The 12,913-nt window shown below is 54.0% G+C and overlaps 1 protein-coding gene across 2 annotated transcripts in view; it reads right to left on the minus strand.

Annotated features, from left to right (window-relative positions):
- The window catches only part of TAF4 (TATA-box binding protein associated factor 4), a 107,811-nt gene that overhangs the window by 49,674 nt on the left and 45,224 nt on the right, over nt 1-12,913 (minus strand). For both annotated transcript variants that reach the window (XM_045363248.3, XM_005569687.5), the window contains 5 exons: nt 8,303-8,463; nt 6,725-6,844; nt 3,661-3,780; nt 2,164-2,286; nt 653-742 (listed from right to left, as the gene is read on the minus strand). In XM_045363248.3, the coding sequence (XP_045219183.2) occupies nt 653-742; nt 2,164-2,286; nt 3,661-3,780; nt 6,725-6,844; nt 8,303-8,463 (614 nt within the window). The remainder of the gene's footprint in view (nt 1-652; nt 743-2,163; nt 2,287-3,660; nt 3,781-6,724; nt 6,845-8,302; nt 8,464-12,913) is intronic.

Consider the following 12,913-nt stretch of genomic DNA (forward strand, 5'->3'; position numbering starts at 1 on the left):
GCACGTCTGGATGTCAGGGGCCAGGACCCCATCCCGCCCTCCCACTAGGCGGGATTATTCCTGATAGCAAATGTCCAAAATGTGTTTAAGAAAACAAACAAAAAGAGCCATATTTTTAAAATAGTTTTTAAAATATGTTAACATCACGGGAAGAGAAGATTCTGAATGTTCCCAACACATGGAAATAAGTATTCAAAGGGATAGACCCCACATACCCTGATTCTATGAATGTAACAAAACATTACATGCACCTCATAAATATGTACAAATATATGTATTAAATTTTAAAATGTGCTCATACCAATGATTATCCAACAGACAGCCTGACACTGTTAACACCCTTGGTCCTATCCAGTTTTGCAAACACCACCCCAATTCCCTGTTCCCCTCGGTTTCAGGAAGCGCGCGCCCTTCTCACCGCCTTGCGCACAACAGAACCACAACGCCACAGTGTCAGGGGAGCTCCTGCTTTACAGAAAACACCCAACATTCTGTCCCCAGGCACTGAGTCCCCGGCCCCACCCCCGCAGGGAGCACAGGCGCTGTGCACCCTCCGTGCCTGGAGCATCCTCACCCCTGTGCACTTGGAGCATCTGCGCCCCACCCCTCCCTGGCCCTGCTGCTCGTCAAGCACCCGGGCCTTCGAAATTACCTTCAGGAAAGGCACAAGGTAAGGTTGAGGTGAAGAATTAAGTTCTCGGTATAACCTGCTTGTGAAATCTTCTGCTTCGATTTTTCCATCCTTAAAAATAAAATCCATGTTGAAATTCTGGTGAATGAGATTCCACACACACTTCTGAATCCCGCATCACTCTGGTCTTGTATTTTACGGCTGATTCCGCCCCGAGTTTCACTGGACAGAGGAGATGGGAAAGTCTGCGTGCTACACCTTCCACAGATACACGTGTGACAGGCGCTCACCCTGGACACCGCAGTGCAGCCAGCTGCGGACCACGTCTCCTCCTGGGAGGGTCACCTGTCTACTTCTCGTCTTTTTCTAAGCCTCTTACTCAATGCCAGTCTTTACTCAGTGTTTACCAGGCACCTATTCGGTGTCAGGCATTTTGCTAGGAGGCAGATCAGCCTAAAAGTAACTCCATTATCAAAGCCAGCCCTGCAAGCACAGTGCTACAGGAGGTCACAGCGTGCCAGGGGCCACACAGACAGGATCCAGACAGTCAGGGCATCAGCACCTTCAGGAGCAGACAACAGCTGTGCTCACCCCTGCAAGCAGTCACGGTGCCCAGAGTCCAGTCAGATAAAAGGGAGCCCAGAGCAAGAGGGCCAGATCCTGTTTCAGAAACAGAGGCCAGCGTGGCATAAAGGTCGGGAAGACAGGCGACAAGGGTGGGAAGGCGGTGCCTGGACTGAACCCTGAGAGACTCAGGAAGACATGGTCAGGCGGGCAAGGAGAAGGCACGGAAAGACTGGCCACTCCAGATCCCCAGGCCATCCCACTGAGGCCAGCATACCCCTGAGCCATGAGACAGCCATGGGGAGAGCCAAGGTGGAGAGCCAAGAGTTCGGCCATGAGTAGAGATGTAGAGCTTGGGACTGTGGGTTAAGGAGAGGGGAGGCCGCCAGGAATCCTCCCACGTTCTGGCCAGGAGACAGAGTGCTGTTCACTGCGACAGAGGTTTCGGAAGGGGTGGGGGCAGGGGTGGGGGGACGGCTCTGCCACTGGAGCACGAATGTGCCTCAGCTGGTCTGCTCCACGGGGAGGGGGCTTCTGCTGGCTCAGGGTGCAGAATGCCTGTTCCAGCAGGGACTGCGGACACCTGGGAATTTTACAAGAGGTCACACAGGAGTGGGGAGAGGACCAGAAGGGAGCTGCCAGGGACCCTGGCCAGAGTGCAGCATGGTGGGGGCAGCCAGAGGAGAAGAGAGCCACAGACAAGGGACACAGGCACCAGAAAATGGCAAAGCCCAGGAGACCACCAGGCACCAGCCCCAGAACACCCAGCCCCAGGAAGGAGTCTCCTCAGCTAGGCCACACACACCTCTGACAGGTGTGCACCCCCCCCTCTGCCTGCAGCCTTCCAGAGGAGCTCTCCCTTTGCTGGCACAGGCCTCCCAGGCACAAGTCACAGCAGCAATAGGTGTCTCTCCTATGCAACAGGCCTTAGGGAAAAGGGAATGAAATGTCAAGTCAAGGTTTCTCACCAGTAAATTCTGCACGAGCTCTTTCACATTAGCTGCTGTCTCTGTAGACTGCTTGCCAGATGAAGCCAGTTTTATTAACGTAGATAGGAAATTTTTACATTTCTTCACGTTTTCCATAGTTTCCTGGATTAAAGTAAAAAGACATAAGTGAAAAATCTTAAAAGGCAGATTTTTGTCACAGCCTTTGGTTAATAAAATATGCGTATGTATAAGAGATACATATATTTCTCCTCTAAACTTCAAGAAAACGCACCACCTCTTGGCCTGTGGATGGGAGTGGAACCCCGGGCCATGCTCTGAGGGGCGGCCCAGCCACATCAGTCACATGGCCACCGAAGTCAGCATCTCCCACAGTCCCGCAAGGCCACGTCTAGGAATGTAGCTATGCAAATAATGAAAAAAGTGAAAAGAGACTCTGCGAAGACGCCTGCTGCAATGTCGCTGACCATAAGGACAACCTATGCCAATCCAAATGGACACAGAAGGAAACAAATAGGAGGCAGACATGAAAGCAACGAAAAGTGCGCAGCAAAGAAACCCAAGAAGTTGCCAAGTGGGGCTCACTGTTCACAGACGTCCATCACCACAGGCCAACACTGCGCGTGTACAAACGGGTGGTGCCGCCATTTTACAGACTGAACGCGACAGTCCAAACGGGTGGCGCCACCATTTTACAGACTGAACGCGACCGTCCAAACGGGTGGCGCCGCCATTTTACAGACTGAACGCGACCGTCCAAACGGGTGGCGCCGCCATTTTACAGACTGAACGCGACCGTCCAAACGGGTGGCGCCGCCATTTTACAGACTGAACGCGACCGTCCAAACGGGTGGCGCCGCCATTTTACAGACTGAACGCGACCGTCCAAACGGGTGGCGCCGCCATTTTACAGACTGAACGCGACCGTCCAAACGGGTGGCGCCGCCATTTTACAGACTGAACGCGACCGTCCAAACGGGTGGCGCCGCCATTTTACAGACTGAACGCGACCGTCCAAACGGGTGGCGCCGCCATTTTACAGACTGAACGCGACCGTCCAAACGGGTGGCGCCGCCATTTTACAGACTGAACGCGACCGTCCAAACGGGTGGCGCCGCCATTTTACAGACTGAACGCGACCGTCCAAACGGGTGGCGCCGCCATTTTACAGACTGAACGCGACCGTCCAAACGGGTGGCGCCGCCATTTTACAGACTGAACGCGACCGTCCAAACGGGTGGTGCCGCCATTTTACAGACTGAACGCGACCGTCCGCCAGTGACTTTTTCAAAGGCAGGTGTTTGGGCTTCTGCTGTTTGCAGACTTCTGAGGCCCTCAGGGCCCACCTCAAGCAGCAGAGCCCCACACGCTCACGTGGGCCCCAGACTGTTCATCGCTTTGTGAAGCAGGCAGCGAGCAGTCTGGGACAGAAGCCGGCCCGAGGTCTCAAGGCTGCCTTTTCTGACCTGCGCCATGGGCCTGACCGTCTTTGAAGGCACAGAAAGGAGCGGCTCTTACCGTGGCAGCTGAGGAAGTGGCGGTTGCCCCTGGAACCGTGCGCTGAGGAGTCCCCGTCTGAACAGCCGTTGCCGTCCCAAGTGAAGCCGTCTGGGCAGCGCCGCCCAGAACGAGCTGAGGCTACAAGAATCCAAAACACAAGGTAAGCGCATCTCATGCTACCAGCTAATGAGGGGAAGACCAGCCTCACACCCAGAAAAAGAAAACAAGCCTCCCTGCGGTGACCAGGACGCCCAGGAAGCCAAGGGCCCTGGACACCTGCCAGTCAGCTGGGCATGGGAGTGCTGCTGGGACGCCTGCCCTGTGCCCTGACGACCGCAGTCCTGAGCACCTGAGGAAGGCATGATTTGCACCTGCATCAAAAACAGACGTTCACAAAGCCAGGCACTGCAGAGACTCCAGTCCTCAGAAGTCCATGGAAAAAGGCACATAGTGACCAGAGTAAATAATCCTAACGGACAACCCAGATCCCCATCTCTCAGAAATCAAAACAACTGAAGAACGGCTCCTGAAAGCTCCATCCTCCCAGATGCAGAGGCTGGCTACAGGGCAGTCAGGCCTCCACAGCCACAGCCTCTCGCAGGGGAGGGTCCCCAGCTCCCTGCAATCACCCAAACCCACCTTTCTTTACTCCCCAAAAGTGAGTGTCAACAAGAAGCCTCCCACAAAGGGGAGTTTTCAGAGCAGATTCGAGCAATGAAGGATGGGTCATCAGTGTCAAACTGTTGGAAAGGAGCGGCTGCTTTGCTAAGCAAATGAACAGCCAGACACCAAAAGGTAGCTCAGACAACTCGGTGGCCCGCACTCAATTCCTCACATTTCCATTCTACACGAATAATCAGAATGCAAATGTTTACTGATATTTTAAACCAGTACTTTTCCAATGTATAAATCTAGTCGTCAACATTCTCTTCTCTCCAACTTTTTAAACACTCCTTTGCAGCTTCTGAAAGCAGGGGGCAGTGTAAGCCTGAGAATGGCTCCAGAGCAGCGAGCGCAGCTCCCTCCCCGCGGCAAGGTGGGTGCAGCCCCGCCAGCACGCAGGAAGCAGCTCTGAACAACCCCACAACCCCGCTTCCAGAGGGGTGCAGAAGGGCTGTGAGGAGACAGCAGGGCAGACGGGCTGTTTCTAAGTCTGTGTATCTTTTCACTTGTAACAATAAGCATGGATTTTTTTTAACTGAAAAACATCAAATAAAAACCTCCAGGGAAGAAAACGTAAAACGACACACCAAGCTGCTGTTTCCGGACCCCAGGAGTGCCCAGGACCCATCTCATCTTTTGGGAGTTTTCTTTCCCATCAGAACTGACTCCTCGCACTTACTTCTGCTCCTGTGAACACATATTTCACTCAGATGATATCCAGATCGTGTCTGCCACTAAGTATAATGCAAAAACTTAACCATAAGCTTCACTACCTTCTCAGAAAAGTCACTGTACCCAAAAATCCAGACGCACCAATCAGAGCACAGGACAGAGCAAGCTCCTCCAGGGAAAACACCGAGGGCAGGGCCCGCACCAAAGGCCAGCACACGTCTCCCTGGTACCGAACCGCCCTTCCACCCGCTTTCACCCACTGCAGCTGCAGCCAGCCGGGACAAGATCCCGTGAGGGTGGAAGAGCCGGGTGGGGGGAAGCTGCCCCTGAAGTCCACACCCCCGGGGCTCAGCCTCCGTTTCACCACTGAGCAATGGGAGCAGGGTCTGTAGCACTGAGGCAAGGACTCTGGATCCGTCAGCAGCGCGTCCAGGCCTGGTTCACGGCAGGAGCTTCACCGGCAGTGACCAACACCACAGAGACCTGCGCATCCACGGACGCTCACAGATACCAGACCAAGAAAAACCCCCGAACCACTTTTCTCTCAGCTGCTTCCTGCTGACTGCCCAGAGAAGGCTGCTTCCCTCACCAGGTGCGTCTGACCAGCCAGCCCCTTCCCCTCCACGCACCTCCGCCGCCCTCCAGAACAGCCCGGCTGCACACAAACCCTTCTGGGCTCTGCAGACCAAAGGCCGAGCTGTCAGGAGCATCAGCACCACTAGGAGAGGGGCTAGCACCTGCTCTGGGACACGCCCCCCTCCGCAGATGAAAACGCTGTTCTAGAAACCAGCGGCCACCTGGGTGGGTGCAGAACCCTTCTGGAACTATGCTCTCACTACGGAACGGGACGTGAGTGGCAGGTGGCAGCATGGCGTGGCAGGCACCCTGCAGGCGGCATGGCCAGGAGTGAGTCCCAGAACCTCCCTCGCCTCAGCATAAGCGCCGCATCACGAGATGAAAGAAGCGAGCTCATCTGCTTCCCAGGGTGCGGTGAAAATTACAGTCCATGTGCCTGCAACAGTGAGAACGACGCCTCGGCCACATTCATCTCAGCGACAGCTGCCATCCCCATGGTTACACACAAGGCCACATGTGCACACACACACTGTCCTCACCGCAGGCTGCTTCTGCTTCAGACATGCCTTATGATCAAGTATTAGTAAGCACATAGTTTTAAAGCTTCCAACATGGTGGAAAGCTTGAACAGTGTTGCTGGTGTTAAATTCTGTGTGACTAAAAAAAAAAAAAAAAAAGAGATCCTGACTTATCCCATGCTGGTGGTCAAAGAAAAAGCACTTTCTTCAAGGAGAACCTTCCTCCCCAAATTTGACTTAGTATCCAGTTTAAAAAAAAAAACTCCTAGGCCGGGCGCGGTGGCTCAAGCCTGTAATCCCAGCACTTTGGGAGGCCGAGGCGGGCGGATCACAAGGTCAGGAGATCGAGACCACAGTGAAACCCCGTCTCTACTAAAAATACAAAAAATTAGCCGGGCGCGGTGGCGGGCGCCTGTAGTCCCAGCTACTCAGGAGGCTGAGGCAGGAGAATGGCGGGAACCCGGGAGGCGGAGCTTGCAGTGAGCCGAGATCGCGCCACTGCACTCCAGCCTGGGCAACAGCGTGAGACTCCGTCTCAAAAAAAAAAAAAAAAAAAAAAAAAAAAAAAAACTCCTAAGGCCTGATCTTTGCATCAAAGAAATCAGGCTTCATGGCCCCTGCAGCCTCAGCAGATCCGCCGCCCGCCCTCTCACCTGGACGCCGGGCGAGCGCTGCAGGGTTGCACTGGGCTGCACCGTTGTCTGGGCCTGAGACACTTGCTTAATTATGGTAGTTGGGGTCACCTGCCGTGCAATGATAGGTGTTCCAGGTGCCTGAAAAATAAGCAGAGTCACGTAAAACAAGCGCAAGTAAAAGGAATTCCCACCCCCAGGTACAAAGAAATTATCCCTTCCAAATGTAACTAGTATATCCGAGTGGGCCCCAGGCTTCTCCATGATCTGCAATGAAGCCACAGTAATTCTGAAGTTTTCTTACCAAAGAACAAGTGTATGACAAACATTTTCCTGTATCACAATAAACATATCACTAGGCTTCTTAGCATCTCTACAAAAACTCGTCTCTGAAGAACGCAGTGTCTGGAAATGAGTCCTCGTGCTGCTGGCTCGTGACCTCATTAACAATCACCAACAAGGGTGCAAAGGCAGACGGCCGGTCGGTGCCGCAGAGGGAAGGGATGTGGCCGCCCCTAGGCTAGATGGCCAGTCAGTGCCAGAGAGGGGAAGGAAGGTGGCTGCTTGGGACAGAGGTGGGGACACCACAAGTCCTGAGCCCATGAAGTTTGTCAGAGAGAGACTGACATGGAAAGAGCAGATGGCGGACTGCAACGCGATGCCCACAGTGCAAGTGAAGCCACGAGTGTCTTCCACAGCATCCCACTCAGCAGACAGATGCTGCAGACTTGAGGACACCGTTCTGTGCTACTTCAGATCTAGGTGGTCTCTGGCAGCCTCCGGCACGTCCGTCCACGTCCCCGTCTATGGGACAGAGGTACGACTCCAGAGGGTACGCAGGTCACGTGGCAGGCAGAGAACGCTGATCAAGTCATTCCAATCTTCACAAACCTGCCAGGTCGTTCAGAGCAGCAGGGTCACAGTGCCAGGGAAACACGGCAGGAGACGGAGCAGGAACACGCAGCGTGCGGGCACGTGCAGGTGACAGTCATGGGGCCAGACACAGACACACGCCGGGAAAGGCGGGTCCCGGGCACTCTGCCCTCCAAGTCAGAGTCCATGCTCCCTACCACAACTCGGGAGTCGGGAGCTTCGGCCCTGAAGGCTGACGAGGTTTTGTGTGTGTGTGGCCCTCATGCGCCCCCTAACAACAGCAGCCAACCCCACTCGCACACAGAGGCTCCAGGACTCTTGGTGCCTTAAGAGTCTCCATGCAGCGCTGGTGGCGTCCTGCCAGTGGAGTCCTAGCACGATCTCTACTTTGCAGATGAGGGGACAGGCACAGGAAGGTGAAGCCATAGGGAGAGAAGGGAAGGGGCCAGGACGGCCAATCCTGGACTGCTCACTTTGACCCCACTCGGCCAGCCCTTCGGTGGGCTGCAGGAGCTGGTGCCTCTGAGCTGGGCAAGGCCCTGCCACCAAGAGGAGGACAGGAGAGCAGTGCCGTCCTGGCCCATCCTGGATGGGACCGGACACCGCACACACTTCCCAGTCCTCACTCCCACGGCTATGCCTGGCCCTTGCAGGCTTCCCCAGCATGCGTGGGTAGAGGGGCTGGGCAGGGAAGGGGTTCACACTCCAGGGCACATGTGCACTCACCTGTACGGTGGAGATCTGGACGGGAGGGGCACTTGTGGGGGTGGCAGGGCGGGGCGCCATGGTGGTCTGAGGCTGGGCATGGGCCTGCGCCTGCATCTGGGCCAAGGCCTGCTGAGGAATCATTAACAACTGCCCATTCTCACTTCGGACGAGGACCATTCCTGCAGACAAAGGAGACCTGGCGTCAGGAATGCACCCACCCCAGAGCCCTGAGGAGACCCTGGCCCGACCCAGGGAAAGCTGACAGCTGTGAGAAGGAAACAAAGGAAATCAAGTCTTAAACACACGAATCCCCCGAACTCGAAACACACTTGTGAATCACGATGGTACACAAGACGAGAAAACTGTAAAGGTTGCTAAAAGGCCGTGAAAAAAAAAATGGCACCTGAGCCTTCCTTTTATAAATGAGCCGGACAGCAAGGCAACGTAGCAATGGCTTCCACTGGCCACATCACGTGCCCCCATGCCAACCGGCCCACACACCCCACAGACATGCCAGTCTCCTTGCTCCCACCTCCTGCTTGTGCCATGGCCATGTCGGCTGGGCTGGGCCTAGAGGTCACAACCATGTCTACGGCCCACACTCCAGGTTCTCCCAACCTGCTGTCCTGTGACGCCCAGACCCAACAGAAGGAGGGTGGGCCACGAGGCTCCTCACCAGAACCCTCCTCTCGGGGGGCGGGACAGTGGTGCCCCCACGCTGCCCTGACACCCACAACACAGGCACAGAGATGCGACACAACCCTTAGGAAAGGAGAACTATTTGCCCTTCGTGGTTCTTGAGCTAAATTGTGGGAAAGCAAATCCTACCATTTAGGTTTGGCATTAATTTTAGCTTCAAAAAACAGCAACCAGTTAGATCACAAATTCCATTAGAAACAGTAACACAACGGTCCAACTTTTAAATGTTAACTTCCCATGACAGAGGTGGGGATGCAGCCGCGGGAACAGGGCTATAAACATTGCACTCGTTCCCGCGTGAAGACTCGGCAGACGGCCCAGCACCACAGAGCTGAGAAACTAAACACACGTGCAATGAGGCACCGCCACCGGCCGTCCCCACCACCCATCACACGCTGGCCAAGCCGCAGGGCACAGGGGGCGGCCACTGTGTTTCCCAGCCTCTCCTTCCTCCCCTTTATGGAGAATGGAAAACAATAACCTCAAAAGAGATAAAGTAAGGCCTGAAAACCTCCTGTTGGTCCTGACAAATAAGCGTGGGGCTTCCTCCTCCTGTGCTATGACGCTGGGGCACTCTCAGAGGTTTCGGGAGAGTCTGGGAAGCTGCTGGGCTCCAGCTCTTTCGAAACTCAGCGTGGTATCAAGAATAACGGTAATGCCTCTCCTGGGCTAACATCTAAAATTATTGATCCAAAAAGCCACATTTATGCCCATTCAGAAAACTTCCCCCCAAAACATCCCTTTCAAAATAAACCATGGAGAAATCAAACAAAAACGAAACACCCAGCTGCAGCAAATAACCTGCTGGAATCTCCAAGCCTGGAGCTCACGAACAAAGTAACAGGAAAGGCCTCCAAGGCTCCATCTCTTGAGTCTGTGCCCACAGTGCCCAGAACAGCCTTCAAGCCAGGCGGACACTCATCAGCCATGTGGCCGCCAGAGCTGCTGCAAGTCACCAGGGAGATTCCACTCTCACCCAAGCACACATGGGGCCTGGGGACCCCAAACCAAGACACCTGGTAAACACCCCATGTCTGTGATGGTTATTATGGAGTGTCAACTTGATTGAAGGATGCAAAGTACTGCTCCTGGGTGTGTCTGTGAGGGTGCTGCCAAAGAAGGTTAACATTTGAGTCAGCGGACTGGGAGAGACAGACCCACCGTCAATGTGGCTGGGTACCATTGAATCAGCTCCCAGCGTGGCTGGGACAAAAGCAGGCAGAGGAACGTGGAAGGACTGGACTGGCTGAGTCTTCCAGTCTCCATCTTTCTCCCGAGCGGATGCCTCCTGCCCTGGAACATCAGACTCCAAGTTCTTCGGCTTTTAGACTCTTGGCCTTACACCAGTGGTTTGCCAGGGGTTCTCCGGCCTTTGGCCACAGGCCGAAGGCTGCACTGTCGGCTTCCCTACTTTTGAGATTTGGGGACTCGGACTGGCTTCCTGACTCCTCAGCGTGCTCACAGCCTATTGTGGGACTTCACCTTGTGATCCTGAGAGTCAATTCTCCTAATAAACTCCCCTTCATATATTCACCTCTCCTATTAGTTCCGTCCTATTAGAGAACCCTAATACAATATCCTCAAACCCCACACTTCATTCACTGCATTTGGAGACACTTGCTCCTCCTCCTCAAGAGTTCTGAGAAGCCAGGATGAGTGTAGTGGCTCACGCCTGAAATCCAGCACTTTAGGAGGCCAAGGTGGAGGGATCGCTTGAGGCCAGTTTGAGACCAGACTGGGCAATATAGTGGGACCCCATCTCTAAAAAAAATACATCTTTTTTAAATTAGCCAGGCGTGGTGGCACACCTTAGTTCCAGCTACTTGGGACGCTAGGGTGGGAGGATCATCTGAGTTCCGGAGTTGGAGGCTGCAGTGGGCTATGATCGCACCATTGCACTCCAGCCTGGACCACAGAGTGAGACCCCATTTCCTAAAAACAAAAAAATGTTGTTAAGGAATTCTGAGGAGCCGATAATGGATGCGGACTGAAGTGCACACAGAGGGATGGTAACAGGATAAAGGAGGCTTCAGTGTCCCAGTGCCTCCACACCCAGCGTCAAACCTGCCAACCTCATAGTGAGTGAAGAGACTTTTAATTATCAGGAGCTTTGTGCTTTAAAAAATTGCATCCAAGGCCAGGTGCGATGGCTCACACCTGTAATTCCAGCACTTTGGGAGGCCAAGGCAGGTGGATCACGAGGTCAGGAGATCAAGACCATCTTGGCTAACATGGTGAAACCCCATCTCTATTAAAAACACAAAAAATTAGTCGGACGTGGTGGCAGGCACCTGTAGTCCCAGCTACTCGACTTGGGAGGCTGAGGCAGGAGAATGGTGTGAACCCGGGAGGCGGAGCTTGCAGTGAGCCGAGATCGCGCCACTGCACTCCAGTCTGGACGACAGAGCCAGAGTCCACCTCAAAAAAAAAAAAAAGGATCCAGAGATATTTACAGGAATACATTTTTTTAAAAAAGCATTAACAAAATTAGCAATGTTGTTAAAATTCTAACAAAATAAAAGTGGCATTCTGGACATCACAAAAGTGTACGGAAACAGACACGGGTCACTGTGAAATGTGCCCTATGGTCAGGGCCAGTGTCCCTTGTGGTTAGGAAAAAAGTTGGAGAAGGAATCAAACATCCCACAAGAAGTGACCATGTGACTTCAGGCAGGTATAATGTAGCCTCTCAAAGCACTGAAAATATCTGTGAACCAAGCATGAGTGGCCACATCTCCTAAGCCGACCTGAGGTTTGCTTCCAACAAATAGCACATAGGAGGCGCTGTCACTGGGGACTTTCTTGTCCGCCTCCCTGGTTATTGTATCACAGCCTGACTGTGCCAAAAAGCAAAGTCAGACACTGTGTGATGGTCTGAGGACAGTCAGAACACCAACAGCTGCATCCAAGCCATGTTTCCGAGATGTTCTCACAGTTCTGGGTCCTATGAGCTTCTGTGTACGGACAAACAATCCAGCAGCATCTATTCACACCAAAGCAAAGAAGTGCAACTCCGTCTCAAGACATAACTAATTTAAGAGTCATCCACCGTGGTTATGGGCGGCACCTGGCCTACGAAAGGCAGCCGCCCCTGTGCCTCTGCTCCTTTCTCTGCACCTGCAGCAGGGTAAATGTGGCAGGTGTGGCCCCCGCCCCACCCCACAGATGGGACCCTGAGGCCAGGGCAGACGGTTCTGTCTGACAGCGCCCCAGAGAGAGCCGCGTGGGACACTGGCCGCGTCCCCACCCAGGTCTTTGTGAGGAGTGCAGCGAGGAGCCAAGGATGACAGGCAGCAGGGCTCTCGGATACAGAGGAACAACCGGCTCCACATACCCAGCCCTCGAGTCAGGGAGGAAGAGGTCAAACCTGTAACAAGAAACACGATATCTGTCCCAAAGACCCTCAGCGTCCTCGTTCAACCAAGACGGGCAACTCCAGGTGGTGACGGGATGGGGCACAGCCCTGAAGGTCATTAACAGTTAAGGTCAGGAAGCCGGGGCCTGGGACCCTGCCTCCTGACTGGGCCACCGTGGCCACTGCCACCTCCCCGGCAACCTCTTCAGCTTGCAGCCCCTCTCTCTGCCCCATCCCACCTTCCTGGAGACTCCTTCATGGCATAACCAAAACCCCACACCAGCCAATGTGCACATACAACCACCATAATGTGTCCGGGTCCAGCTAACAGAACCACACTGGGACTTCCTTTTCTAATTGTCCTAGTATCTTCCTTACCACAGAAAGAGGTGTTCTTCACAGAAAATTTAAGAAGTGCAGATAAGTACAAGAACAATGGAAACCCTCTGAAGCCCCTCCCCTGCCTGGCACAGCTCAGGTGCCACCCAGCATGCACACCTGTGAGCCTGTGCACTTGGAAGCCGTAAGGACCACGGGGGCCACCCGCCCCAGTTCTCTGCCCGTTTCCCTGTTCC

This window comes from Macaca fascicularis, chromosome 10 (assembly GCF_037993035.2).
Source record: "Macaca fascicularis isolate 582-1 chromosome 10, T2T-MFA8v1.1".
NCBI classification, from domain to species: Eukaryota; Metazoa; Chordata; class Mammalia; order Primates; family Cercopithecidae; genus Macaca; species Macaca fascicularis.